Below are 17,246 nucleotides of genomic sequence, written 5' to 3'. Positions count from 1 at the left end.
GTTGGTTTAATAGCCATGATGCCATGATGCTATGATGTCATATAAGAAATAGATCAGTAGGAAATTACAAATGATCATGCTGTTTTTTTGCAGCTGTATTGTTATACCATTGTATTATCTCAAATATGCTGCAGTTTTCTTGAAGATGGGAGCTGTGGCCTGATGCAATGAGCAAGACACTCATTATCTTCACTATGCATCTTGAAGAATTTCTTTGTCATGTTGAATTTTGAGGAATTTTACAATTGATTCAATGCTGCCTATTACATACAGGATTAGTATTCTTCGTATGAGAGGTGTAATTAATAAGATTTGTACTCTGGGTTCAAGCAAGAGCAGCACTATGGGAGATGCCACTGCTATCAGGAGAAAGTATTGATGCAGTGCTGCCAGTAGCAAGGGGCTGAATGCTTTCTATAGCTCCTGCCATGGCACAATACAGTTGAATCCTGTCTCCACCCTGTGGCAGCAACAAATTAAGTGGTACCTATCCTCAAACTTGCCCCAAACCCAGCTCCCCACCCCTGCCCTCAATGTGCTGCTCCAACTCCTGTCCCTTCCCTGCTTACTGCTCCAAACCATTGCTATTTATACTACTGGTTTATTGTGTTCCCATGGTAAAAGTAGGGAGAAGTCATGATCAAAGTCTGAGGGTGTTTCTGTTTACTAAAAGTGCACTTGTGACTTAGTATATCATACATGTTACTGATTTATATATGCATATTCCATTTATGCACTGCAGTTCATTTACACAATGAAAATAACAACGGTGTGTAAATGGGAATCAGGTCCAGAATGCTTTTTTTATTAGAATTCATGCTATGTCCCATACAAGCCATTATTTAGAAACGTAGGTATTTCATTTCCTTCAGACCAAATTGAGGATTACACTCAATTATGTTGTGAGCTTCTCAGTGCAAGATTCATAGATTGTAAGGGGATGGAAGGGACCTCACAAGATAATTGATTCCAGCCCCCACTTCACCAGGAAGGAAAGATGCCTGGGGTCAGGTGAGCCCAGTGAGGTGACCATCTAGTCTCCTCTTGAAGATTTCCAGAGTAGGTGATTGCACCACCTCTGGAAGGAGTTTATTCTACAGTCTGGACACCCTGAAGGTGAAGAAGTTTTTCCTAGAGTTGAACCTGAAGCAGTCTTCCAGGAGTTTGTAACCATTACTCCTGGTTTTCCCCAAAGGTGCCCTGGTAAAGAAGTGTTCTGAGCTCTTGATGTATGCCCCTGATGTAGTGGTAAGCTGCTACCAAGTCCCCTCTCAGCCTTCTCTTTTTTAGACTGAAAAGGCCCAAGTCCCTCAGTCTTTCCTCATATGGTCTGCCTTGCAAGTCTCTGATCATATAGGTGGCTCTTCTCTGGACTCTCTCAAGTTTTTCCATGTCCTTGTTGAAGTGTGGCTGGTGTCCAGAACTGGAGACAGTACGCCATCTGCAGTCTATCTAGCGCTAAGTACAGTAAAAGAATCACTTGCTTGGTTTTACATGAGATGCATTGGTTGATGCATGCCAAAGTATTGTTTTCCCTGCTGGCTATAGCAATGCATTGATGGCTCATGTTCATGCGATGGTTGATTATTACCCCTATGTTCCTTTTGGTCTTGGTGCTAGTCAAATTGGTACCACCTAGCCTGTAGGTTGGAAACTGTTTGCCCCCAGATAGAACACTTTACACTTCTCACTGTTTCATAGTAGTTAGGGATCAGAAGGGACCTAAATAGATCATCTAGTCTGACCCCCTACCACTAGCCAGAGCACACACTGGAATCACATGACCCCAGACAGGTGTTCATCCAACCTCTATTTGAATTTACCCAAGGCAGGAATGAGAACCATTTCCTAGGAAGTTGGTTCCTGATCCTAGGCACCTAACAGTGAAATATTACCTCCTAATCTCTAACCTGAACCTATTCTCCTGCAGCTTCTGGCCATTGTTTCTCATCACTCCAAGTGCTGGTGAGGGGAATAGGACCCTTCCTATTTGCTGCTGATCTCCCCTAATGAGTTTTTAGGCAGCCACCAAATCCCCCCTCAGCCTCCTTTTGCTGATGCTGAACAGGTTCAGGTTCCTCAGCCTCCCCTCAGAGGGCCTGCCTTGTTGCCCTCCAACCAAGTGGGTGGCCCTCCTCTGAACCCTCTCAAGGCAGGCCACATCTTTCTTAAAGTACAGTGCCCAGAACTGGATGCAGTACTCTAATTAAGGCCAGATCAATGTTGTGTAGAGGGGAGGATCACCTCTCTGGACCAGCTTGAGATGCATCTTTGGATGCACGACAAGGGGTGGTTGGCTTTGCTGGCTGAGGTCTGGCATTGGCAGTTCATGTTCATCTTGGAGTCAATAATGACTCCAAGGTCCCTTTCTGCCTCTGTAGTCTCAAGGAGGGAGCTCCCCAGCTTGTATGTATGCTGTGGATTCCTTCTCCCCAGGTGAGAAGTTGAACTTCATCTGGTTCTGATTTGCCCAACTCTCCTGCCTGTCCTGTTCTGCCTAAACCTGCAGCCTATCCTTAAGCATGACCACACTATCCCATAACTTGTTGTCATCTGTGAACTTGGCCAGTGAGCTCTTCACCCCCACATCCAGGTCATTAATAAAAATGTTGAAAAGCACTGGATCAAGCATGGACCCCTGAGGGACACCACTGCCCACTTCTCGCCAGGATGACACAGATCTGTTCATGAGACCTCTCTGGGTCCTACCCTGCTTCCTTCCCACGTAACTGTTGAGCAGTTAAACCCACAATCCTCCATTTTTTCCCATGAGACCATCATGGGATACCAGATCAAAGGCCTTTTAGAAGCCTAGATATATAACGTCGACCTCCTCTCTCTTATCCAGGTGGCAAGTTACCTGGTGGTAGAAGGAGATGAGATTGGTAAGACAAGACCTGCCCATGATGAAGCCATACTGGCTATCATTAAGAATCTTACCCTCTGCAAGTATATCACACATAGGCTCCTTGATGAGTTTTTCTAGGATTTTCCCTGGAATGGTAGACTGATTGGTCTATAGTTGCCCGGGTCCTCTGTCTTCCCCTTCTTGAAGATGACCACAATATTGACCCTCTTCCAATCCTCAGTGATCTCCCAGAGTGCCACAAGTTTTGGAAAAGTTTCACCAGGGTTCCTGCTATGACCTTGCTTAGGTCCTTCAGCTAGGACTGACTTCCTTCAAGTACTTTCCAAGCTCTTGCAAAAATCTAGCTCTTGGTTCTGAAACGATACCTTTGAAACATAGTTTTACTCTGTCACTATTATTGTGCTGTTAAGTTCTGGCCACTGCTATAAATATATTAATCATCAGCATAAATGAAGATTTTATATCATTGTTACTAGTTTTTGCTGTATTTCATGAAGGCAGGGAGTCAGGATGTGCTGCAATGAGAACTGGACCTGCAGCTGGATTATGGGATGTTCTTCCTTGTGAGATTGTGGAAAAATTTATTTGTAAACAACGGGCTGCGGATGCCACATATCCTCCTGTTCAAACAACAGCTCCTGCCCCAGTGTGTCCTGAGGGTTGGGTCTCAACTGTTCATAGTAATTCATGCTTCAAAGTAAGTGCTAAATTAGTCAATAAGGACAGGTGTCTTTGGTCTATACGTGCTGTCCAATTTTAGGAAAGAACTGACTTCATTCTGCTTGTTCAGCAGCTACACATGATAAAGCAAACTGGACTCAGTCCTGAAGACACAGCTCAGTTCCTTTCCCACCCAGAAAAGGAAGAACTCTTCTTCAGTAATGACCTTTGATGACTGAAGAGAGACAGCCTCTTTTATTTAGGTGTTAGGTGGATATAGGGCTGTGCAAAGGTTTGGTCTCTGATTTGATTCGGCGGAGATTCAGCCTGATTTGGTGGCTGAATCTCCAAATCCCAATTGAATCAGAGGACCCTTTAATCTCTCTGAATTGAATCAGAACCCTCCAAATTGATTCAGAGAGATTCAAAAAGATTTGGACGTAGACACAGCTTTAAATGGTTTTTCTACATACCTCTAGGTAGCAGGCAACTCATTAAAGCTGCAGTGCTGGGGTGCTTGGAGTGTCCCACAGAAGCACCAAATCTTCAGATTCGGATTTGGCTGAATTAAATCAGGGACAATGATCTGAATCTACTAATCAAATCACTGTCCCTGATTCAGGCTAAATCCAAATAGAATAGGGCCTACTTTGCACACTTCTAGTGGATAGAGTGTGAGAGATTGTTCTGAGAATGCAAATAAAAGGGATGAAGAAAGTAAGGAGGTAGAAACTGGTCCCACTGTAGCTGATGAAAAGAAAGGAAAGACTGAAGGAGAGAAAGATGTAGAAAGAACACAACTCAGAACAAGAGAAAGGAGAGAGATGGTGAGAAAAGGATAAAAGGTAAAAAATGTGGAGGAGAGAAATAAATATGAATTGACAATTGAAAAAGAGGTATATAAAGATACTCCTATGGAAATATATTTCTATCTATAGAGATAATAATAATAAATGAGATAAGTGAATTAAAGGGAAAAGAGAAAGAAGAATAAGGAAGTTCTGATGTAGTATTCTAACTGTTACTGAACAGAGTAATGCCAAAATATTATATTAAATAATAGAAGTGTCAAAGTCTGACTTGAGTTGGGTTGCTTATACAAGATGTGCTTATCAATATGAGTAAGGGTTACCTGTTTGACTCTCATATGAAATGGAAAATGAAAACATGGGCGTTTGACCCACATTAGGAAAAAGGATAAGGCCCTTGCTAAGATCAGGACATTGCCCACAGTCCTTGCTGCAACATCTTTAACAGAAACTGAGGGATACATTAAATTTATGTTTCTGAAGAGCTTTGAGAACTTCAAAGAAAATATGAAAAGAAATATTTTTGAGTGGATATCTGGAAACACCTGAGTATGACATGTGGGCTCCATGCAATGTTTGCTTTGACATTTACAGAATAGAATGGTTCTACATAACATCTGAAATGTTAATATTTTTGATTGCTAGAAATGAGTCAAGGAGACCCTGTTTTGGCTTGTTCATTCCCATCCCCCTCCACCAATTTACTGTCTCCCCCCACCTCTAAAAAGAAGCAAATACAGCCAGAGATAATTTTCATCACGGTTCTATTTTCTTCAAACTTTCAAGTTATCCCCTTATTATTCCTGTTAACTCTGTGCTTAACTGCTCTGCAAACTTCTCTCAAGATTTAGAATATCCTAACCAACATACTTAGGTTCTCGTCACTTCAGATTGTTTCTGATCCATAATAATTTTCGTTCTAAAATCACTGTTTTTGAGGGAAAGGGGTGCTGTTTTTATTTTATTGACATAGTGTACCTTATTGAATTGATATATGTATTATAATATATGCATAAATTCATTAGCTTCATAAACTCAGTCTTGTTAGGTTTTTCTCAGAGACTATGAACAACAAAAAACGTGGCTTAAAGCTCGGGATTTTTGTAGAGAAATGGGTGGAGACCTGGCCAGCATTCACAGTAAAGAGGAACATATTGTCATAAATAGTGCATTACGGTAAGTACCCAAAGTATATTAATTTTACTACAGTTGAGGAGATATTAAATAAGAATTAGAAATTCCTGTATAGCCTTCCTGAAACAGATGGTTTGCATCAAATGTGGAAATATTCTTAGTGATTTCTTTTAAATCAGCCCACAGTTGGGGTATTAACAGGCATTTTGTAAAAATAGTGTTATGGTATCCATCCCTTTGTTGTGTGAAGTGTCTTAAAGCAGATTAAACTAATCTGTGCTTTTCTCCTGGAGGCAGTGTTTCAGAAAACTTGCTCCCTGCATTGTTTTACCATTTGGCATTTGCATTAATCACCTACTATTGTACCTGCTGAAGTACTGTATGGCCACAGGATTTTTTTCAACAACTTGGAATCTATATTCTAAAACTCCAGCGATACATCCTACATGCTTCTATTCATGTACTCTTTCTTTCTTGTTTTGTATCTCAGTGATATTAATACTTTTGGAAATACTTATTTATGGATCGGTATATTTTTCTTGGAAGGACTTGCCTGGAGTGATGGCTCTCCTGTAAGTAATTTATCATCCCTACACTGTGGCAGGAGCACCCAAATATGCCCCTCAGCATACTTGCTTACCTGTGCCTTCAGGCATGTTCCAGTTCTGGAATCATGCCAATAAATACCCTCCAGTGCATCTCTTTGGCTGCTCATGATATTTCTGATATCCTTGGGAACATCTGCTGGGGATGACTTCAGAGCATCCTCTCTGGTATACTTTCACATATGGAGGATATCAGTTAGTGCAAGTTGGCACAGCTTGGCAGGGGCATCCTGACTAGAGCACTCTGCTGTTGAAATGTGGATGAACCTTTAGCGTTTTACAAAAAATCTTTTTCTTCAGGATCCTATTTCTTTTCTCCTCATGTCTAAATATTTTCCTGCTCTCCCCTCTTAGACTCCAGTTGTACAATCACTTACATTTATTAATATGTAGCTCTCCCCAAAATAATCATAGGAGTATTGCATTGAATTCTGACTCATTTGAACATTTTGGGCACGTCGAGTTGAGGGCGGTCATGAACTATGTGGCACCACAAACATGTTTGCAGCACCACATACCGCATAATCCGGTGTTCTTTGCACTGCAAGGACATGTTGCTTGAGCACACGCTGCTGTTTTTTTTCCTGTGTTTTTTTTTTTTGACCCCTGTATATCCAGGGGTTGAAAAAACTGGGGGAAAAAAAATGGAGCAGCGTGCTGCAGCTGCCGATCAGATTCTGCCCAGCAGGATTGCTATGGGTGCAGCCCCAGGAGGCCCCCAGGTAAGGCTGCTGGGGCCAGCACAGTGCTGGTCTCAGCCTCCCCTACCACTCCTGGGGTAACTTGCTGCATGCCAAAGTGCTTGTGGCACAGGCATTCCCTGGGGACAAGTAGCTGTGGTGACAAGTGTGCTGCTGCTGCTTGTCCCTGAGAAACCAAACGTTCATGGCCAGGTCTACATGAGATGCTGACTGCTCAGTAGCCCAGTACTACTGTGCAGTAGCGTCATGTGGCAAAAACCCAAGAGCAATGCTACTGTGCAGTAATGTTAGGCTACTGCACAGTGTTGTCATAAAACAGGCATTTGCTGGAGCTACTATACAACACCCTAGGTTACTGTGCATTTATTTAGTATTTGTTTTTTTCAAGTACTAAATAAATGCACAGTAACATCTCATGGGCTAGGGACAGACATTACACATAAACTCGTTTAAGTGATCAGAAACTGGCTTAAACCTGTAACAGGACAGATGTTCAGTGCACATAAATCAGTGTGAAATTGTCTGAAACTGGTTTGAGATAAACCTGGTTTAATGTAGTAATCCGACTTAACTGATTTGGGTCAAATGGGTTTATCCAATGTTGTTCCCAGACCTCTTTGCTTCTTTAAGTTAAATCAGAGTCCCCCAGCATCCCAGCATGCTTTCTGGGCTGGGCGAGGCTCTCTGCTTCTCAGCAGGGCTGGCCCCTCCCCTCCGGTTCCTGGCTGAGATTTCCAACTCCAGGAGAGATTTGCAGGCACAGCAGGGTCTGCTGGTTTCCTTGTGGCCTACCCCCCATCACAGATCAAGCAGGAAATCCCATCCTCCCTCTCATCTCCCACAGCATGGACCCCAGCCCTAGGGACCCTAGGCATGTAGTGTGCTAGCTAATGCCCAGAGGCATTTGTGTGTCTCTCTCTTCCCACTTTCAGGCAGACAGAACAGGGCTTTTGGAGCTAAACAACAGATCAGCCAGTAAGCTGTTTAAGAAGTTTGAACTAACAGGAGAGGCCACTGTTTTGCTAATTGGGTGATAAAGACTCTTATCACCTTTTGGCTGGCTTGCTTGCCTGTCAGTTTGCTGCAGACAGTATGACAAAGCATGGAGGGAGATTAAAAAGCTCTGTATCATTAACAGATGCATGCACTGCACACCCCGGCTTGCCTCAGAGTGCTAGCCCAGGGCTGGGAGCTGACAACACTCCCGCCCCTTGAGCAACCAGCGGGGAAAAGCCTGGGACCATGCAAGCAGACATTCCTAATGAGAGAGCCCTGCCAGGGCCTGGCCATGTCCCCTTTAGCTCAGCTCCCTGGAGAAGAGAAGGGATGGCTGCTGTAGTGCCCCCCGACTTCTAGCCTTAGCCACTGAAGCCATGTGCCTGAATTTCCTCAGTCCAGAGAGAATCTGTCCAGTTTGCAACCTGTTCAGCCTAGCCAGGTTAAACTAACCTGCAAAGATTGAATCAATTCAGGCTCAGTCTTTTTGAATGTCTGTCCCTAGTCATGTAGATGAGTCCACAGAGTAATAAATTTAAGCATGTTTATGTAGGTAGGGACTGCAAGCCATTCTTTTCTTATTTTAGCATATATATGTATTCACTTTTCCTTTAAGAGCTCAATTCAATTTAGGTCGGTAGTTTTGCAAACATCTCCTCTATCAAATTATACTTTCCATGGGAAAGCAGAACTCTCCCACAGAGAGAGAGACTTAATCTGAATCTCTATTTCTTCTTGCTTGACCATGCAGAGGACAGTGTCCCTCATTAGGATGAAAAAAGTAACAAAATTACTTTCTTACATAGGTTACCTACACAGGCTGGTTTGAATCGTCAAGTATTCAGGATGAAAGCAAATACTGTGGAACTATTAATGAACAATACAATAAATGGCATAAGGTTGACTGTAGAAGGTATGAAAACTGGATTTGTCAAATAAAAAAAGGTAGGTTTATTTCACCCCTTGAATATGAACATTAAAAACAAATTTTCCTAAGTTGGTTTGTTGAACTAATTAGAAATAATACTGGGAATTTAAAAAGTATACTTTTGTTAAGGTTATGTGCTAATAGAGAGAATTAGGCAGCATATATAGGTTCAGATTTTCAAAATAAAGCCTAACTAAGATATATGCCTAACTAAGACATAATATGTTAGTTACTTTTGCAGAAGTTTTGCACTCAGATGAGTGGCAGGGGTGGCAATTTAAAAACTTACTGGGAGCTGGGCTTGAGGAGGCTTTCCCTGGCCTGGTTCCGCTTGGTTGGCTTCCTCTTGCCACCCTGCCACTCAGCTGAGCAGTTGGGAGGGGTGTGGGGGTCAAGGGGAAACCAGCAGGTGCCACTCAGTATGCTTGGTTTTCTGTGCCTGGGAATTGAGCAGGGAGAGCAGCAAGGCAAAGCCCCTGCCTGCTTCTCACACCAGGAACTCTGTTCTCAGGGCCCGGCAGTTGAGCAGAGGAAGAAGTGGTGGCTGGAGTGGCTCCTCTGGTCCCTGTCTATGGGAGGGGCAGAAGCAGCTTTTGCCACGTGTCTTCTTAAAACCAGGGGGACCCTCAAGACACAGGAGCCTCTCCCTTGGCTTCACAGGAAGAGTGAAGCTGGGGAAAGTGTATAGATGTTCAGTTTCCCCAGAGAAACTTTCCTGGGCATGACAACCTTAGCTGTTCCAGGGTTTTATTGTCTGAGTGGCCATTTTGCTCTGGATGGAGGCCTTGATTTCTGTACACTTCTGGTTTCTCCTTGGCACAGAGTGAGTCTCCAAGTAGAAACTGAACTGCACACATTATTCAAGATGTGGACATACCATCCATTTGTGTAATGGGATGATGGTTTCCATTTGATTTTCAATCCTACACTTAATAATATACAAACTTTTACTGGCTTTTTTGGCCAGCACTGTACATTGAACTAATGTTTTTTAGAGTACTATCTACGATGACTCCAAGGTCTCTTTCCTTACTTGTAACTCCTAGTTCAGAACTATTCAGAGAAGTCTATATAAAGGAATGTTGTACAGTGCTTTTCTCACTTAAATTAATTTTGTTGTAAATATATTCATGAATCTGAGAAGTATTTAAGTAAATTAAGTGTATACACTTGATGCATTGTATTGCATTAATCTAATACATTCAGGCTTTTTTTCTTGTTGCCTGCAGCCTCTTCCCTTTTGAATTATTTAGATCCATTTTTTTTCCCTTGCCTTCCTCTGAAATATTAGAGATTTGCCCCGTGTATACTTGAAAGACTGGCTGGGATGTGCTGATGTTCCAGGTGGTGCTGAGAAATCTCTGAGGTGCCTGGATGGTGTGTCTTGCTCATATCCAGGGTCATCCCTAGAGAAGGGTGAATCAGGGCAACTGCCCCAGGCCCCAAACTTTAGGGGGCCCTGCGGTGCCAGGCCATATTCACGTCTGGCCACTCGCTGCTGTTGCCATCACATCTGGGCTCCACACAGGCTGATTTGCCATGGGCCCCATACCCTGCTACGGTTGTCTCTCCTCATGTCCTCAGGCTTAAATCAATCACCAGATTTTGGGGTTAGGAAGGAATTTTCTGCAGGTCAGATTGTCACAAACTGTATATTCTGTCTTTCTTGCCTTCTTTCTTTTATTTTTTTTCTGTAGGTTACTTAAAGCATTTGCATTTGAAGTGAAATAAAAGATATGAGAAAACAGTGTCTCATATGTTAATGAAATATGGGTGGTGATGGAAGTCTGGGCCTTGGGGAGCTACCTAGGTGAGCCCAGCTGACACCCAATGCTATTTGAACCACAGCAGTCAGGAAGCTTAGTGGCTCAGGAAGCTGGTGAATGAAGGACTTGGCTGCTCAGTAGCTGGGAATTTGAGTTGATTAGTCTTGGGCAATGGAAAATCCAGCCTAGGTGGAAAACTAGGAAACTAGGCAGCCTTTCTCTCAAAAGGGAAGCATGGTATCCAGTTATCTGGGGACCTGGTAGTAAATGGATCAGCCATCAGATAGTCAGAAGAGCCACCAAGCACTGAAGTTAAAATAAAGCACTGGGAACATGGGAGGTCAAAGAGAAAGGCAGCCTGGAGAGTCAGAGCTTATGGACAGGTAGCCAGGGCATGGTTCAGTTGGGTTGAATGCCCTCTTGTCGGTTAGGGAGTACTACACCCAACTTGGCCAAGGGGTCTGGTCTGTAGGCAGCCGAGCCAGATACAGATAGGGAGCACAGGAGCTGAGTTGCCCAGTGGGCAAGAAGCCAAGAGGGTAGGCAACCCAACATCCTACCAAGTGGGCTATTGGGCAGCCTGGAAGCCTGAAGAGCAGGGAAGTGTGGGGAACTGTTGGGGGATAGACAACCTGGCCCTGCATGGTTTCCATGCAAAGTTCCAATTGACATGTTCCCATGAAATTTTTTGATTCTGCTTGAAAAATCAGTATTTCCCACTGAAGTAACAAGGCAGTTGGAAAACTTTCTATCAACTCAGGTTGAAAAAAATAGGTGCATAAGTTTACAGGTGTAATTTCTGTAGTCCTGGAACATGATTGTGGTATCCCTGTACCAGTTGCAAATGCTGGTGTTGGAAGCTACCACAATAAAGCTCCAACCTTATTTCTGCTTTGAGTGCCTCTTAGGAAAGCAGTGGCTTTATTTTCTCATCAAAAGTGATCAACAAAAGCAACGGATTGATGGTCCATATAGTCACATTTCCTTTGATTTTAATAGTATTCAGGGCCTATTGTTTTGGAGTAAATACAATGAAAATGTATCTTGCTGTGGAAGCCCCTCTGGATATCATGATCCTTTTTTTTTCTGCAATTCCTAGATAGATGCAACCCAGGACTAAATGGCTTAGTAATTTCAGTGAAGTGATCTGTAAACTTTTGATTAAAAAATGCTAAAATAATTTTTCATGAAAAGCAAGGATTTTTGCAGGTGATTCCTTTATTAGACCAATCAGGTGGTTGGGATAGACTTAGATGTGCATTTGGGGACCAGTTTGTCAGTATTTGACAGCAGTTTGACCAGTTTATCAGCATTTGACAGCAGAAGAGTATTTGCTACCTGAAAGCTCATCTATGTCTAACCCAGCCATGCAACTAGTCTAATAAAAGGTATCACCCACAAAAATCCTTTCTTCTTACAAGTTTCCTGGACCATCAGAGCAATATTACTGTAACACTACCAAACTAGTTTTATTTAATTTTAACCTACATAGCACTATGATATGGTCAAGACCATAGATTTCACTGCATGAAACATGGTTTAGAATAGAAATTTGAAAGAAAATTATGATTTAGACTGTGTGAAGTATAATTGAAATCCATCAGGAAACCCTGTCTCCATTGGAATCAATGGCAAATGAGGCCTGGTAGTTGGCTAAGTACTGCGTGATTGCTAGTTTATTTATGGCTGATCTTTAAAGATCATTTGTACTATTTCTGTTAATTGAAAACAATATATTGAGAAGGTGTCCCCTGGCAGATGTTACACTTTAGATGCTATTATCCTATTAATTGAGCCATAAATAGTAACCCTGTCACACATTCAAGGAAGCAGTGGCATAACAAAATGGATAACCAGCCACAGAAACATTCCACAGAAGATGTGTAATGTTTTTGTGGCTAATTTTCATCGGATAGCGACAAACTGGAGCTGGTTCCAGATTCCTGTGTGGTTCTGGCCCCAGGCCCATTTGGGTGCAGAGGGAGCCCAAGGTCATGATCCTGCATTGGCATTGACTCCCCCTGCATTGGAAAGTAGTAATGGTGTCATTGAGATCATATGTCTGATCCCAAAATTGTGTGTCCTGCATTGCACATGTGGACTGGCATGAGGCACTATTGTTGTGATTCACGGATCAGATCCTATCATGCAATCGAATGCACATTTGCCACAGGCCTAAATATGTAAAATATTATTTCATGGTTACTTAATTTGTGTTAAATCAATATTTACTAGATGAAATAATTTTCTCTTCAAGAACATTTTATGGATGTTGTGATTCTACATATCAGTTTCAGATTTTTTCAGTTTTCTTCTTTCTTGCAGGGGGGCCATTCAAACCAGAACCCACTGACAAGCCTGGTAGGGATTTTCATTGTTTATTAAATGCTGTACTTTATTAAGATATTTACTGAAGAATAAAATCTGCCTGATTACATACAATATACATACATTATATACCTTGCAGCATATAAAACCATTGAAGATTCATGGATTATACATGAAGACAAGCAGTATTTTATAAGCAATGATTATAGCTCTATGGAAAAATCCCAGGAGTTTTGCAAGAAGAATTTTGCAGAACTTGCTGTCATTGAAAGTGAAAGTGAAAGGGAATTTCTATGGAAAAATGTAAGACTAAATGTTTGCTTCACAAATAAATAATGTGGCTTTTTTGACAATCTGCCCCTGAACCTGAAAAAAATTAATGGAATCCCCTTCTACTCTACTGTCAGAAATGGAACTGTAAACATTTTTGGATGTGGTGTGTCAGAATTTAGGAGTCAATTAAGGTAACTTCTTTAAAATGTACCATTATTTTGTAATCTTTTCACAGCTGAGAAACAAGTCAATCTAAAGCTTGTATATCTCATTATATCCCCTTGAGGTGGAGCCAGCCAATGACTCAATAGATTTAATTGTCTGATAGACATGGAATATAGTACCCAGAAATTATGGTCAGTGGGTGCATCTACAAGTGTGCTTTAATGCTCAGTAGCCTATTTTAGTGCACATTAACATGTCATGTCAAAAACTGTGTTCATATGCCAATGTGCAGGAAAATAGTCTACTGTGCATTAAGTGTCACTAAAAAACCATGCACTTTTGCTGCTGTGCAGTAGGGCAGTGTAATGCACATTCATATAGTACCTCACATTTAAAGGTACTAAAATTAATAGGCATTAGGAAGAATGCATTAATGAACATGTGGACGTGCCCAGTATTGAGTAACTTAGTGTCCTTAAAATGATTAGACAATGATATCACCATTTAGGCATCTGAATAAATGTGGCACTGAACATGTTAAGTCCCCACAGATATCTGTTTAAGCTCTGGGTACTCAAGACTTCTGAAAAGTAATCACTTAAGATTTAAGCCCCTATTCAGAGATGCACCAAACCACCTCCCTTTGACTAACGTCACCTCTCTGTTTAGAACAGTACTTTAGCAGGCTTAACTTTTAACATATACATAAATCTCATTGACTTACATTATCCTTCCTCCCATTTTACCTAATTAAGGGAATCTGTTTATTTTGTCTAAGAGATCTTTGAATTAATATAAATAAAGTATTACATTAAAGTGATATCTTCCTATTTTAGAGTGATCAGCATGAACCAAGGTGGTATTACATTGGTTTAACAGTGAGCCTTGATAAAAGGTTTAGGTAAGTTACTATAAACACCATGGTTTTTGACATGTTGAAACAAATATTCTATTTAGCCAGGGTTAAGACCTTAAAACACTGCCATTACAAAAGGTTGATCGTAATGATCGTAGTTGTGAATTAATCTTAACAGAAGGTTAACTGTAAGTGATCACAAAACATAAATTTAATTCTTTTTCTTTAACTGTTGTAGAGATTCTTCTCCCTTGATGTCCTTTTCAGCAGATATTAGATCCTGAAACTCCAAGTTATTGGTGATCTTCATTAAGTGGTGCTTTTTACCACATTTGTCCTTAGAACTCTCTTGATCATCTCCTTTCTAACTATAGGCAGGAAAAAATCCTTTGGTATAGCTATCATCAATTTTTCTGTGTACAGTACTATCTCTCTAGTTTGCTTCATCCTGGCATTTCTTTGTGCCCTGTTGTACATTCTGAGCTGCTAAATAATATTCTTTTTTTAATATAACACTGTATTTATTCAAATCTAAGATAAGGTTGCCCTACCATTTAGCATGGGAGAAAAGTCCCTCATCTTCAGGTGGCATATGAGGGCAGTTGGGGGGGGGGGAGATGGCAGGTGGCTGTTGTGGCTTGTGTTCCAGCGCCTGTCTGTGGTTGGGGCTGTAGCAACAGCTGCTACCTGCCCCTCCACCCTGCAGTGCCCCTGTACCTCCTCATGAAAACTTTTCCCCTCCTTTTCCCTCTATGGCCTCCTTACCATTGCTCCATGTTGGCTGGCTCCATCCATGCTGCAGCCTGGGGTACTAAGTAGTCCAAGCCCAGCCCATAGCAACAGTGCATAGTATGCATAAGGGTGGTGTTGTGCTTAGTGCCCCGAGCTAGAACAGGCACAGAGTCTGTCAGCGTGGGACAAGGGCAAGGATGGAGAAGAGGAGCAGTGGCATGGGGTAGCGAAGAATAGAGGCTGGTGGGGTGGGCAGGCAGGCAGTAGAGATGGCAGGGAGGCAGATACAAGCAGTGGGCAAACTACATGACCTTTCCACACCACCTGATGCCCCCACTGCCTGACTCCCTTCAGTGGTAGGAGGGATAAATAAAAGATGTCCCTACAATAATTTAATTTCATACATGGGAAATTATAATACATTTGTAAATCTTGCATGTATAGAATCTAATTTTGGGTGGGGGGGTCATTTTACATTCAGTATCATCTTAACTTTGAGTAAAGAGAGGACGCAGGCAACTATAGGCCAATTAGCTTAACTTTTATCCCATGGAAAATCCTGGATAAATTCATCAAGGAGTCTGTGTGTGATATGCTTGCAAAAGGTAGGATTCTGAATGACAGACAGCATGGCTTCATCATGGGCAGGTCTTGTCTTACCAATCTCATCTCCTTCTACCACCAGGTAACTTGCCACCTGGATAAGAGAGAGGAGGTTGGCATTGTATATCTAGACTTCTAAAAGACCTTTGATATGGTATCCCATGATGTTCTCATGGGAAAATTGGAGGACTGTGTGCTCAACAGTTAGGTGGGAAGGAAACTGGTTGCAGGGTAGGACCCAGAGAGGTCTCATGAATAAATCTGTCATCCTGGCGAGAAGTGGGCAGTGGTGTCCCTCAGGGGTCAGTGCCTGGTCCAGTGCTTTTCAATATCTTTCTCAATGATTTGGATGTGGGTGTGAAGAGCTCACTGACCAAGTTCATGGACAACACAAAGTTTTGGGGGAGTGTGATCATGCTTGAAAATAGGCTGCAGATACAGGTGGACCTAGACAGGCTGGCCAGTTGGGTGGATTGGAACCACGTGAAGTTCAACATTCAGAAGTGTAAAGTGCTCCATCTGGGGACAAACAATCCCCAACATACTTACAGGCTTGGTGGCGCCAAACTGACTAGCATCACAACTGAAAGGGACCTAGGGGTAATAATAGACCATAGTTTGAACATGAACAATCAGTACGATGCTGTATCAGCAGGGTAAACAATATTCTGGCATGCATCAACTGATGCATCTCATGTAAAACCAAGCAAGTAATTCTTCCACTGTACTCAGCACTAGATAGAATGCAGATGGAGTACTGTCTCCAGTTGTGGGCGCCACACTTCAACAAGGACATATGATCAGAGACTTGCATGGCAAGTCACACGAGGTAAGGCTGAGGGATCTGGGACTCTTCAGCCTGAGAAGAGAAGGCTGAGAGGGGACTTGGTTGCAGCTTACCACTATATCTGGAATACATTAAGGGCTCAGTGAACAACTGTTCACCAGCGCACCCTTGGGAAAACCAGAAGTAATGTCCACAAACTCCTGGAAGACCATTTTAGGCTTACCACTAAGAAAAACTTCTTCACAGTCAGGGTGTCCAGACTATGGGATAAGATCCTTCCAGAGGTGGTGCAATCACTTACCCTGGAAATCTTCAAGAGGAGACTGCACAGTCACCTTGCTGGGGTCACTTGACCCCAGGTGACTTTCCTTCTTAGTGCAGGGAAGCTTGACCCAAAGATCTAGTGAGGCCCCATTCAGCCCCTTACAATCTATGAATTTATGAATTACAGATTTTTTTTTCTATTTTCAGATTTCCATTGACACTTCCTTTCTTTCTGTAAAGGACTGCAACTAGCATCTTTGGTGCCTTTGAGGGCTCCATTTTCTCTTATGCCGCTATATAAAGCTTTTTCCTATACCCAGCCTGGTGGTTTACCACATTTTTCATGGAGAGAATGAGCTTTAGGCATTGATACAAAACTTTTCAATAAAAAGGGGGTGTCCCTATAACATCCCAAATTCCTTCTTGCTGACATTCATCTAGTAACTTCTTGCCCATTCCCACAAAGCCCTTCTCCTTAGGCTCAGTATGGAAAGGCCTATGGGCTTTGCCAAGGAGCTGATTTAAAAATATCTGATATTCCTTAAAATGTCTGAGACTATTTTAAACAAATTTAGTATGACTTATTGTCTACAAGAGACGCATGCATAAAGGATTATCTGGCATCATATCTCTTTGCTGCAACCAGGCAGCCTACATGTCATGGGTGATTGGTGTCTCCTGTGACAGGAAGGGCACAGTTTGAGGGCAGCAGCATCTGGGGTGGCAAGCAACTACCGCCCGCAGAAGCCGACATTGGTGTTGGCAGCTGC

The 17,246-nt window shown here is 42.3% G+C and overlaps 1 protein-coding gene across 1 annotated transcript in view; it reads left to right on the top strand.

The window, feature by feature from the left end:
• Positions 1 to 17,246, top strand: part of LOC109306608 (macrophage mannose receptor 1-like) — a 105,700-nt gene that overhangs the window by 36,506 nt on the left and 51,948 nt on the right. The window contains exons 11-17 of the mRNA XM_019530145.1: positions 3,367 to 3,566; positions 5,387 to 5,514; positions 5,963 to 6,044; positions 8,581 to 8,719; positions 12,797 to 12,829; positions 12,936 to 13,099; positions 14,071 to 14,135. Coding sequence (XP_019385690.1) covers positions 3,367 to 3,566; positions 5,387 to 5,514; positions 5,963 to 6,044; positions 8,581 to 8,719; positions 12,797 to 12,829; positions 12,936 to 13,099; positions 14,071 to 14,135 — 811 coding nt within the window. The remainder of the gene's footprint in view (positions 1 to 3,366; positions 3,567 to 5,386; positions 5,515 to 5,962; positions 6,045 to 8,580; positions 8,720 to 12,796; positions 12,830 to 12,935; positions 13,100 to 14,070; positions 14,136 to 17,246) is intronic.

Source organism: Crocodylus porosus, unplaced genomic scaffold, assembly GCF_001723895.1.
Source record: "Crocodylus porosus isolate Cpor-Errol unplaced genomic scaffold, CroPor_comp1, whole genome shotgun sequence".
Taxonomy (NCBI): Eukaryota; Metazoa; Chordata; order Crocodylia; family Crocodylidae; genus Crocodylus; species Crocodylus porosus.
The sequence above is the reverse complement of the archived record's forward strand: the minus strand, read 5'-3'. Positions and strand labels throughout refer to the sequence as shown.